The sequence below is a fragment of the Saccostrea cucullata genome, unplaced genomic scaffold (genome assembly GCF_032062105.1).
Source record: "Saccostrea cucullata isolate Sc308-1 unplaced genomic scaffold, CSIRO_AGI_Scuc_v1 ctg2748, whole genome shotgun sequence".
In the NCBI taxonomy this organism is placed as follows: Eukaryota; Metazoa; Mollusca; class Bivalvia; order Ostreida; family Ostreidae; genus Saccostrea; species Saccostrea cuccullata.
The window spans coordinates 1044-13135 of NW_026935212.1; the positions used below are offsets into that span (position 1 = coordinate 1044).

Below are 12092 nucleotides of genomic sequence, written 5' to 3' on the forward strand. Positions count from 1 at the left end.
TATTAATAGTAACACGCCATCCATGTCAAAAGTGAGTTGTATCTCAAAGGGCTTACCTCGTTTTCTTGACGCCGTGTTTGTTTATCAATCTAAAAGTAGCTACGGCGTCACGTGGTGGATTTACTTAAAAATAGACATTATTCTCCTTGCAGGATAATAAATAATTATAATTTGATAACTTTATAACGAATTTTATTTAAATGGTGTAATTTACAGCATTTTCGTAACTTTTATTGGTAAACAAAATATATAAATTTCCAGCCGTATTTTAAAATGGCGCACGTTATAGCGTATATTACTTTAAACAAAAATTGTCATTAGACAATCATTGAATTATTTTCATGCTTTATTAATTAATATTTTCTCTGGCTAATTTGACCTCACAATATTTTAAACTTCTTTGATATAATTGAAAAGACAGTTATAATGTTTTTGAAAATATGTATTTTATACGCATCATTCTTTCGTTTACAAAGATAACATGATCATGACAAACATAGCGGGACAAATGATGAGTAATGATGCTGTCAATCACTGGGCAATCATTAGAAGTCGTCGTCATCCGAGGACCAAACAAGTGCTGTCTTGGCGTAGGGATTGGACAGACGCTTTTTGTCCTAGTGTAACCTTCCTTTTTCTTTTCCTTGATTGGTGGATGGCCGACCTTGTCCCCTCCCATTCTCCTCTTTCCTGAAAAAGATTAAGAGTTAAATTATATTTAATTAGTATCCAAATTTCGATTTTCATACATGAGGAACAGTATTACAAACACTTCCATTGTAAAGTCATTTAAGTGTATAATTATTTTATAAATTAAAGAATTTAAAATACAACTGTTATTTAGTCTGTTCCATCCAACACAGATGAGGAGGAGGTGGAGGGTTCCGTCTGAAGTTTCGATGGACACAGCAGTTGCAGCAACAGAGGGATCATTAGCAGTTGATACATAATCATCAGATATGACGATAGTGTGCTGTTGCTTCCCAGATGAAAGTTTAACGAAATAAAGTTGACAAGTACGAGTAATTATTATTGTATATTACATAATGAAAAATGTATATACTTGTTTTAAGTATGAATATAATTTTCATGGACTTAATACAATCCTCACCTTTTTCCTTTACTAAAAAAAAATAGAGTCCATTTGCCTATTTTTTTTAAAGTGGAGTTTTTTATCAATTGAATAAAAAAGAAATTATTCTTGAGAAATTTTGCTTAATATTGTTCAGTTAATAGAGTCTATAAACAACGAAGTTTGAAGATGTATTTTTGTGATATTTCATATTCTCTTCTTGACAAGTACCCCTAAAATAACTGAAAATTTAACTTTAGTTTTTTACTGCGAGCTGCAAGGAAAAAATTGTTTTAGGCAGATAATAGAAATTTTCTTTCTGGTCATACATATATTTAATAGTTATTTGATTTAAAACTATTTAAATACTTCAGGATACTTAATATTCTTTCATACTTGCGTGCTCTCGTGAATGTTGCCCCACTACCAATTTCGGTACTTTCAAAAGTTGAGAAAGGTACAAAACCCTATGAGCCTTTCACAATGTGATGTTTATGTTTATTTATGTTATATAAATTGTATGATTATTTTGTGTGGGAAACTATCAACATTCTTATATTTATAGAAATATAGACCTCGCTGTTTTCTAGCAGTCTGAACATTCTCCGTAGCCATAGAGGAGGGAGAAATTGTGTCCACTGGAGCTGTTAAAAAAAAGGTATGAATTCAGGTATTTTTGAATTCATGCTTTTCATTTAAAGAAATAACATGCAAATGTAAATTTACAAGTAGTATTGATTTTGGAGGAGTATTACTGTGTATGTTCTTATTTCAGAATAATCGCAAGCTTCACCTTCTATCAGGGTTTTGTCCCTTTCGTCACCAGAAAACATATGCATAAGAGCATCGAAGCTGTCTGGTTGTCTTGCACGTCTCTCCCTCAAATCAAATTAAGACAACCCCCTGTTAGGTTGTTTGAAACCAGAGGGGGTTGAGGCAGAACTTCCATTCAGCACTGCAGAGGGCACTTCTTCCTCCTGAGAAGAGTCCGTCTCTGCATCTGTGTTAGCTAAAACCAGAAGAAAGCGGTGCAAGGAATAGTAAAAACGGAATGTTTCAGATATGCAGAAATATGCCTATTATAGGCATATTTCTGCATATCCGAAACATTCCGTTTTCACAAGTATTAAAAATTATGCAAAACATACCAGGCTTATATAATTTCCCAGGAATTGATTTGTGATTCGGATGACTGCCAACCCTGTCAACGTGTAAAACAGTGGTGTAGTGTTATTTTATTTTGGTTTTGCATCCAATGTGAAGATAGACTTGAGTATGTCGAAGAAACAATTGTAGATGTTTTAATTTCACATCTGCCCTCCACACAATTTCGGCTAGATAACCCTCGCATTGCGTTATTTTAGTTCCAGCCATCCGCCTAAAATGGTCCTTCTAATGCTTCCATGCTCCTCTATTCTGTTAGTGTGGACTGGGACCTCTTCGTTTGTTTCTTTTTTTTACACATAGATCTTTTTCAATGAATATTTGTGGAGCACGGTGAAATGTTTGTACCCGATGTCATTTAGAGGGTAGTATGCTGTCACTGTAAATAGTGGCACCTTTCTCCACGCGTCTGTTGATTATTAGTAGGAGGTGTCCTCACTTCTGTCTGACACAGGATACAAGATGATTTTTTTGGTTTTTCGCTCAACCATGCCAAATATCCATATCTGAAAAAAATAACAAAAACTGTAACAATGTCGGCCTAGATTGGAAAATGCATACTTTACATGTGGAAGAACTTAAAAGGTAATGCTGGAATTAAATAGTTGAAAGGGAGTTAACTCGCCTTCAAACCACGTTTGGGTTGCCCTTGTGAATTTTTGACGCCCCTTCCGAAAAGGGTCTCGTAAATTTCTACTGTGCTCTGAAATTTGCGAAAGCGGAGGGTGTAGTGGAAATACTCCTAAAATATTTCCCTAATAAAAGACGCTAAATTTACAGCAGCTGTTGTGTATGATATGCCAGAAAAGCGGGAACACTAAACTACACTGTTTTTCTCAAAGTAACATATCATAAACAAAAAGATGTCCTGCAACACCAGATTGCTTCTATCAAAAATCGAATAGGTTCTGGAAGACCTGGTGTAGACCCTTTTCAAGGAGAATCGTAAAATAGTTCAATGGAGAGCACCTTATAAAGAAGCAAGTGTCATGTTCCCATGACAGTTTTCTATATTACATGCAAAAGACGTTGGCAGCAGGTTGTTTTGCCTGCATCATTTATAAATGTGATTATCAGGCCTTGAAAATAGATGAAAAAAGTTCCATGGTTAACAAACTCTGCTGGGGTAATGGTGAGTATGTCCTCAGTGTGTCTCTCGCGATAGCTCCCGCCACTCTTCCTGGTTTCCGACATGCTGCAGGTGAAGACCTGGAACACACTGAGGACAACTCTGAGGAAGGGTCATTTTATAACAGAAGGGGATAGCTAGTTACAATGGAATTAAATGATTGAATATGAATAGTTTTGGGACGGAGTTTTGACTTCACGCCAGAAATTGCACGAAATACAGCTGACTTGAAATCCTTGGTGAAAGAGAAAGAAAGGAAAGAATAACAAATATGTTTAAAGTTTGCTAATAATTTATTTTGTCAAATGTACATGTTTCAACGCAAATGCCTTGGTACATATCTTCTTACGCTACCATCAAGGTATTTATAGCGCCTCGCACTGGCATTCCAGGCGTACAGATTATAAATCCTGCCGTTGGAGAAAAGTCTACAAATGAGTACAAAAATGTAATTAATGGTTCGGAATTAAAGGTGAATTGTTCTTTAAATTGCTTATCTTTAAATTAATTTTACCTGAAGAGTGCATTGAAATGGTTAAAGGCGGACGCAAGTCTGTTTATGAAAACAAAAGCACAAAAAATGATTATCTGAAAGTGTTTTAAGCATGGAGTCCGAAACAGTCGTCTGATTGACAACGGCCATTCCTTCGCTGGTCTAACTATATCTTGTATAGACATTCATTTTTCATGAATTGCTCTGTGTCTGGACGCCATTTTCTTTTGTGAAGTGCGTGTTTATTGTGTATTATGCTTTATTCCGTTCAACAGCTATTATTTCCTGTTATGCACCATTCATTCATGAGATATTGTTTTGTTTTTTTTCTGTCTAAAATAAATTTTGAACGGAATAAATGTATATATTCCCTAAACAGGATTCTGATATATGTACTTTATTCCGTTATAAATAAATTGAGATAAATGTATAACTGAATAAATGTCTTCATAAATGAAAACTATAAAAATTCAATATGTACTTAATTCCGTTATAAATCAGTTGAGATAAATGTATATACATGTAGTTAATGTCTTTATAAAAAAAAATGTAGAAATTCAATATATGTACTTGATTCCATTATAAATCAGCTGAGATAAATGTATCACGGAATAAATATCTATAAACAAAATTACTAAGATGTCTATTAACATGAATTATGTAAATTCATTATGCACTTATTCCGTCTTAAGTTCAGAGAAAGGGGTTGGGTCTGCTATTAATTGCTTGGTGTTCTATTTTCTTTATTTTTAATCTGAGTGGGTAATTGTTCTCTTTGTGGTTAATTTTAACGGAATAAATGTATCGGATATTTCAATGTACAGTGTAAACCATAACAGGTTAAGAAGTAAAAGTCCTTTGTTTCTAAGTTGCGTGACAGTGTAAAGAAATCCCACACGCTTTTGTAGACGTTAAATATTGAATGATCTACCTTTGAGGAGCTAATAATCTTGATATTTAGATACGTTGTCTCTCTCTATATATACTCCTGTTATAAGCATCGCGATGCCCCATTATGATAGAGTCCTACTCTGTTTACACCATCGGATCCAAGCTTGCTCCACATGAAAGGTGCATAGGTATTTTGCTGCATCAGGGAATAGCTCATGTATGGCTTGATATTCCTGATGAGAATAATGCATCATGAAAAATCTTGGTTCCCAGAACTTGTTCCAAGATTTGATTATTTGAAGAGCTTCCAAGATATTTTCTGTTCTTTCTGTCTCTACTATGAATTCTGCTATAGGTACATAGGAGACATTGGTGCGCACAAGAAGAAGGAATAAAGGCAGAGCATATTTTGTCGTTTTATACGTTGCATCTATCAAACCCAATTCACCATACTTCTTCAAAAGTTTTTGCTGATGCTTACTTTGGTGAATAAATATTTTTCTCAGGGCCTGAAACTTCCTCATCTTCAAGGTCATCATCCTCTTCATTATCTTAGGCAAAGATTTTCTCTGTTTTCTTGATACTTGATGCACGCACTTGGTAAGTTGACATGAGATTCCATGTATTGTGTAGTGGAACCATTTTATGTACGAACTGTCTAATACTGTGGATTTTATGTAGGGTGCGTTGATAGTCATGTTGTATTGACTTAACTCTTCCACCCAACGACCGAGCTGGCCTTCTGGGTAGCGAAAGTTGAGTAACCACTGAAGGCTGCTGTGATCTGTACGTGTGGTAAAGCATCTTCCCAGTAAGTAGTATCTAAAGTAGCGCGAAAAGACTATTACTGCAAGAAGTTCCTTACGCGTTGTACAGTAGCGTCGTTGCTCATATGACAGGGCTAAACTAGCATAGGTGATAGTTCTCTCTTCACCATCTTAGATCTGCTCCAATGGCATTCTCAGTTGCATCTGTATCCAAGATGAAATATCCATCCTTAGTTGGTAAAGTAAAAACTAGAGCACTTGTAAAAGCCAGTTTTACTTTTTCAAAAGCCGACTGTTGCTCATCACCCCAGTGAAACCTATTCTGACCTGTAACTGCATAAAGAGGAACAGTCTTTTTCAGAAAAATCCAGAAAAAAATTACACGTCACATCAGTTCTGTCTTCTGCAATACCTTATATGCAATAGCCGATATCATTCTGCTTAGAAGTTTCGAACTAGATTAATAAATGTAATTGCAGTGCGTGATTAAGGAAGGGATTTGGATTTTTCCTTCTTTGGGTATCCACTGATTTCCAAAAAGACCGAATCTGCTCTTTCCTAAAAAAAAACCCAGACAATTTAAATTAGTATTTTTAATGTGTTATAAGGACTCGAAGTCCTATAGTATGGATGCCGACTCGGCGTTAAACAATATAAAATCCAATACAGTGTAAATTTTCATTTTTATTATGTTTTGACCGTTTCTGTCATTTGTTTTGCTTTATCTGTACCCATTGTCCCTTTTAACGTATCCTCCTCATCTTCGTCTGAGAAAAAGTTTTTAAAAAATAGTGAAACATGTATAGTAAATCCGAACACGTTTTTAGCCGGGCTTATTGCTCAAAGAGCAATAGCCGGCTTATGGGGATCCTGTTCAAGGCAGGATGTTGACCCAATAGTCGCCAAATTAAACTGACGTTCTGAAATATAGTGTATCTACTTGTAATCGCTGTTGAAACAATTTATACTCATAATCTGATTAATTAAATGTGAATATAAACTGTACTGTAATTATTATTGTGCAGTTATCAAAAATACATTTGTTCTTAGTAGAGAGAGACCTTTTAACAAATTCCTACGCATAGCCTGGTTCCCTGTCCCTGTTTTGCTTCGTTTACTCTGCGTCACTGCCTCGGCAATGGTGAGACAGGGTACCAGGCTAAATTTTCCACTCATTCGGCAAACCTAATCAGCCGAGGAGTCCCTAATGATGCAGGTGTTAGGCCTACACAGTGCCCCCCTAGACATCGCCAGATTTCGTTTCTGGAGATAAACAAAGAAGACGCCATATTACACAAGGTATTAGGTATACGCGATTGCGGTATGGCATTCTCCATGGTCAAATTATACAGCTGGTACAACGAAACTTATGCGGAAATCGGAGACTGTCGTACAATCTGACCACGTTTTAAAGTTTGTGTATGACAAAGATGCGCAGTTTATAAGGGGAATTGTGCAAGCCTCCATGCGAGACCGGAGCTACAGGTTACTGTAAGTTCATCCCATTTCTTTGAGATTTTTGGAAGAAAGAAAAGTTTTTTTTAAGTCTTTGCCTTGCCAATGACCAAATAAATGGTTGACTACAGTATCTGAAGAAATTTTAAGGAGTTGAATGAATGTCATACAGACGTCTGCCTATGGCTGCTAAATCAAAGCTTTACAGTTTTATGTGAAGAATTAAAAATATATAGGAGTATGTAAAGAAATGTTGTAACTGTAAATGGAAGTAACTTTTCTCTATTTTTTCAATTATAAAGTATGAATTTAGAACCTCCAGCCCCTGCATGGGTTTTAGTTTCCAATTTTTATAGCCATAAAATGACTTGGAGTTGTAAAAGGGGTTTTTGAAGAAAAGTAGCTTGCACCCCCATCTTCAATAGAACTCCATTTTTCATAATATTTATTTTTTTTTATCTCTTGAAGAAACAAAAATGTAGAGCAAGTTATTGAGTATATTGTTTCTCCAAGGATGAATCCAGGATATGTCTTTGTACTCTCATGTCATCCAGAACTTGTGAATTTTTTCCTCATTTTCCCATTTATTTTCCCATTTATATATATTTTTATTTAAAAAAAATTAGAGCAAAAATAAATCGATAAAAATAACCTATTGCAGATTTATTAAGAACAGGTGCATGTGGTGGATTTTGATCCGCTCCCGTATAAAACAAAAATGGCGTCGTACAGCAGACGCTTCATACTCGTCGTAATTTTCGTTAAATAATGCAAGTAGAAAAAAATTACCATGGATAATTTCGTTTAGTATCATTGCATGCAGGAGAATATTCATTTGATTTGCACCAAAACATGACTGATTCTGTCAGGAAAATGGAAAGCTAGCCGAAAATTCTACGGCATGTCCTGTCGCATGACTGCTTTTTTGTGCGTTTTCAAAGACTTGATATATCAATGGTGAGTTTATTAATTCTAAACAACTTTTTCTTTCTCCGAGACGATTTGGGGTTTGGAAAAATTGTGTAATTTATGTAATTTGCAAAAAATTTACAAATAAATACCGTTTGACAGATTTTTAAACGTAAAAACGAAAATCGGCAATAATGGGTACTCGGCAATAATGGGTGTACTCGCACGTTATGTTTTATCCTGCCTATGCAATAAATCCAGAACAAACCTCTTTCCGAATTTCCTTGACTGAAAGTGTCTATGCAATGTCTTAATACATAATAATAAATTAATTTACAATTCTTTTTTTTTCTCTCTCCACAATTTTCAAGTTTCCATGTAAACATGCTTTTTACTTTTAAAATTGATAGTATCAGATAATATAAGTAAAATTCTAGGTGGTTATTTTTTTTTTATTTTATTAGATTACTCTTGGTTCTAACTACACAGTTGAACAGAGTACCTGTGAATGTGTAAATGGGATGGACAAATGTCACCATAAAGCCAGCAATGGGTAATTTATATGCAATTTATGTAATATGTAAATTCACTTGGTCTGTTTTAGGTATGCTTTACCAAATTTAATGTTAAATAGAAATTATATCAAAACATGCACACCAATATATATACCCGGTATATACAAGTGTGCAGTTCACCATGTGACTGTAGGTAGCAGGGTACTATTCGTGCCCTGGAACCTCCAAGTCCACTACCTTGGCATATATAAGCATACTTGTAACTATAAAATCTAACTTTAGGCCCCAAGACTATAATATAACTTAGTAAATTTATGGAACATGTTGATACAGGTACAAAAATGTCAGCAAAACTGATGTACGCCAGAGTTGGATTAAGCATCCAGAGTGCGCCACCTCGTCAAACTAAGACGATGGAAGAACTTTTTCCTGCACCTGACAGGTTTATAAATTACAGGTATGCATTTATTATGACTGTTTCATGAATGGTGCAAAATATTAAAAAATGACAGTACCCCAAAAGTGAAAATATAAAAAATAGAGAAATAGCATATTTTTTTATGGGCAATATACACTTTTTTCAATGGATGGAACTGTATCTCTCTGGTCGTCCATCCTAATTTTTTCAGACCAGCAAGCTACAGATCTGCAGCTAGCATGGTATATGTAAAACCATTCAGTGTTGTATTATGCTCCATTTTTCAATTTTTGTCAAAAATTACTAGGGCAACAAATAGGCCAGTCAATGATAGGGACAGGGAGTTCCTATATCAGAAATTGACAACTGTAGGGAGATTTTCAGGTTAATATATCTGGTGTTTTATTTTAGTGTCACATTGTTTACGAGTTTATTTTATTGTTACTTTTTTGAAAATTTATACTGTGATAGGATAGAATGCATATATATACACACATGTGTATATATATATATATATATAAATTCACAAAACACCTAACTAACTCATTACACCCGGACTTTGGACTTCAGATATTTAATGGCTTATTTGACATTGGACTGAAATTCTGACAAGATGTGCAGTCTTTCCATTCTTTTTGCTTTTTTTGTCTTTTACATGTTTAGTTTTGTTCTTGTCTCTTTTGTTTTTGTGTTGACTTTGTTTTAAACTTTTAATTATACATTTATACTATCAATTTCAATTCAGTGTGAAGTTTTGCATCAAGTCACAATCTTTTTTGACAGATGCATTAAGCGTAAACAATTCATGTGATTGATAAACTCATATTATCAACCTTGACACAGAAATAGTTTGTTGTACAAGCAAACAATCAGGGATTAGAAGAAAGTTCCAGTCGTAAAGCTTGCGGTTAGGAGGCGTATACTATTTACCTTGAACGCATCTGTCAAACTAGAAGATCGTGACGTAATATAAAACTTCAACTCAACTGCAACCTTTAGTAAAATGTTTAAATATTATTCACCCTATTTCTCATACATACTTAAAGGAAGTTATTTGTACATTCTTTCCACATATATACATATTGAAATCCAAAATTTATTTGAAGTAGTAAATAAAATAAGTTTGAAAAAATATTTAACATATATACCAGTATTAAGAATTGGTGATGTAACTGCAATACAGGTTTATTGAGTATTTGTTGTCTTTTTCACTGAGGGTTTAATTTTTTTGTTTAATTAAATCAACAGCAATGCATTGGATACTATCCCCCGAGCCGCCTGTGCCCACACTTGCAGTGCCTCTAGTTGAAGACCTCATCTCTAGCCAGGAATTTATTTCTGCAGAGAATCCAATCGCTTGGATGAAGCAAAGATTAATGATAAATGAGCAAGAAATCCAACAGGTAAAGACAAATGAGTTGCATAATGAATAGAATGTATTCTGTTTCATTATGAATGTTGTTCAAGTTTTAAGATTTTTGTCATGTTTTAGATTGCCTGTCTTACCACTGGTCAAAAGGAAAATTGCATGTGGTCATCTGTTAGGAAGAATAGATTAACAGCTTCAAACTTTGGTTGTGTTTTGGCAGCGATCAAGAGAAATAGGTATACTGGTAGTTTACATGCCTTTATATGTATATGTAATTATAAATGATACTTGTAAAAGCAGTTAATTATAAAATCAAAAATATTGAAAGTTTGCTCCTTATATAACAGATATCCTGTCTCCTTATACAAAAGATTATGCTCAGCTTATGATCTGTCAAAGAAGGATGCCATTATTTGGGGAACGTGCAATGAAAAAGTTGCAATTGAAAAGTATAGAACTTTTGGGGATGCAGTTGTAGAGCCAACAGGTTGGTACATTTCTTTCCGAAGCAAAATTTCAATTTCTTTAAAGCAAAATAAAAATTGATGATAAATAAAAATTTTTCTTGAGCTAATTTATTTAAAATTCAGTTATTAAACTGAAGTTGAAGATAATGAATATAAATATACTGTTTGTATATTCTATTTATAACAAGTCATCAATGCATAAGAAAATCAGAGTGTTGCATATTAATGCTATTTTGAAACTTTATAATACTGTTCATATTAGGTATCTGGCTACACTGTAATGGGGTTCTTGGGTCAAGCCCCGATGGACTCATTCGTCGTCCTGCTGCATTCGGATTCAGCTATCAGAATCCAGGACTCGCTGACATATTAGAGATGTCAAACGTTAAGCCAGAAATACTGGAGGTGAAATGCCCCTTTTCAGCAAAGAATATGACAATTCCAGAAGCTATTGAAAAAGTACACGATTTCTGCCTAGGTAATAATAGTGTGTATGTATTTGTTTGAATACGTTTCATGTACTGAGATATTACTTTAAATAATTCCAATATATTAGTTTGGATAAATTTAAGTACAATTTAGCAAATGTTAAAAAAGTTTTTTTCCTTCTGTTGTAATGTTAGTCCTCAAGGCAGATGATTTGCCTTCTCACTTTATTGTACAGTAAGGAACAAAATACTTATACATGTAAATATTTATTAGTTAAATAGTTTTGTCTTATATTAATGATTGAGGCACCAATGAAAATTCTTATTCTTTAAAAATCTTCAACATATATATTTTTTTCATACAGAGGTTCAGGATTTTAATGGAGTCAAGTCCTTCAAGCTATGAGAGAACCACCAATACTATGATCAAGTGCAAGGACAGCTTCATATAATTGGGAAATCCTTGTGTGATTTTATGGTCTGGACACCAAAAGATTGTGCGATTGTGAGAATTAACAAAGACATCAATTGGGAGATCAACATATCTGTTTTGACAGACTTTTATTTCTGTAAATTTCTCCCGTATTTACAACAGCTATAAGATATAACATTAAACATGGTGAAAACATTTTAATTTTAATATCTTAGTTATCTACACTTGCAAAATTCTGAGCAATTTCCTGCACAAGGGGATCCTGAAAATTGACTAAAACACAGCATAATTGAAAGACTTTTGTAGAAATATATCTAAATTGCTGCGGAACATGCCTTGAAATTTCATAATTCTTAATACGCTCATTTGCTCTTTCAACATGTATGCGTGACTTAGCAATTCTTCGACATAGTTGGACCTCACTGGAAAGGGAGGAATATTTAGATGTACTCCTTGGGGGCAACAACTTGTGAATAGTGAACCCTTTGTCTGCTAAGATCATATCACCTGGAGATAACTGTTCTAAGACTTTACAATGTTCTACAGTTGCAACATCAGATGTGCTGCCAGGGTGCAGTTTAG

General features: G+C 34.2%; 1 protein-coding gene across 2 annotated transcripts; it reads left to right on the top strand.

Moving 5' to 3' along the window:
• The first annotated feature begins 8966 nt into the window (after positions 1-8966).
• Positions 8967-11711, top strand: LOC134242248 (uncharacterized). Of its 2 annotated transcripts, none has more exons than XM_062724332.1 (6): positions 8967-9197; positions 10062-10216; positions 10306-10418; positions 10530-10669; positions 10912-11140; positions 11443-11563. In XM_062724332.1, the coding sequence occupies exons 1-6, from the start codon at positions 9053-9055 to the stop codon at positions 11456-11458; spliced, it is 798 nt and encodes a 265-aa protein (XP_062580316.1). In that variant the 5' UTR covers positions 8967-9052; the 3' UTR covers positions 11459-11563. The 2 variants fall into 2 exon arrangements, with proteins under 2 accessions (XP_062580316.1, XP_062580314.1); XM_062724330.1 differs by having other exon boundaries at positions 8971-9197; positions 10912-11127; positions 11443-11711.
• The last annotated feature ends 381 nt before the right edge of the window (positions 11712-12092 follow it).

Coding starts and splice junctions, on each gene's coding strand:
- LOC134242248 (XM_062724330.1), top strand. CDS start 9,053: ATGGTATATGTAAAACCATTCAGTGTTGTATTATGCTCCATTTTTCAA. Junction 9,198..10,061: donor AACTGTAGGGAGATTTTCAG/GTTAATATATCT, acceptor TTAAATCAACAG/CAATGCATTGGATACTATCC. Junction 10,419..10,529: donor GCAGCGATCAAGAGAAATAG/GTATACTGGTAG, acceptor CTTATATAACAG/ATATCCTGTCTCCTTATACA.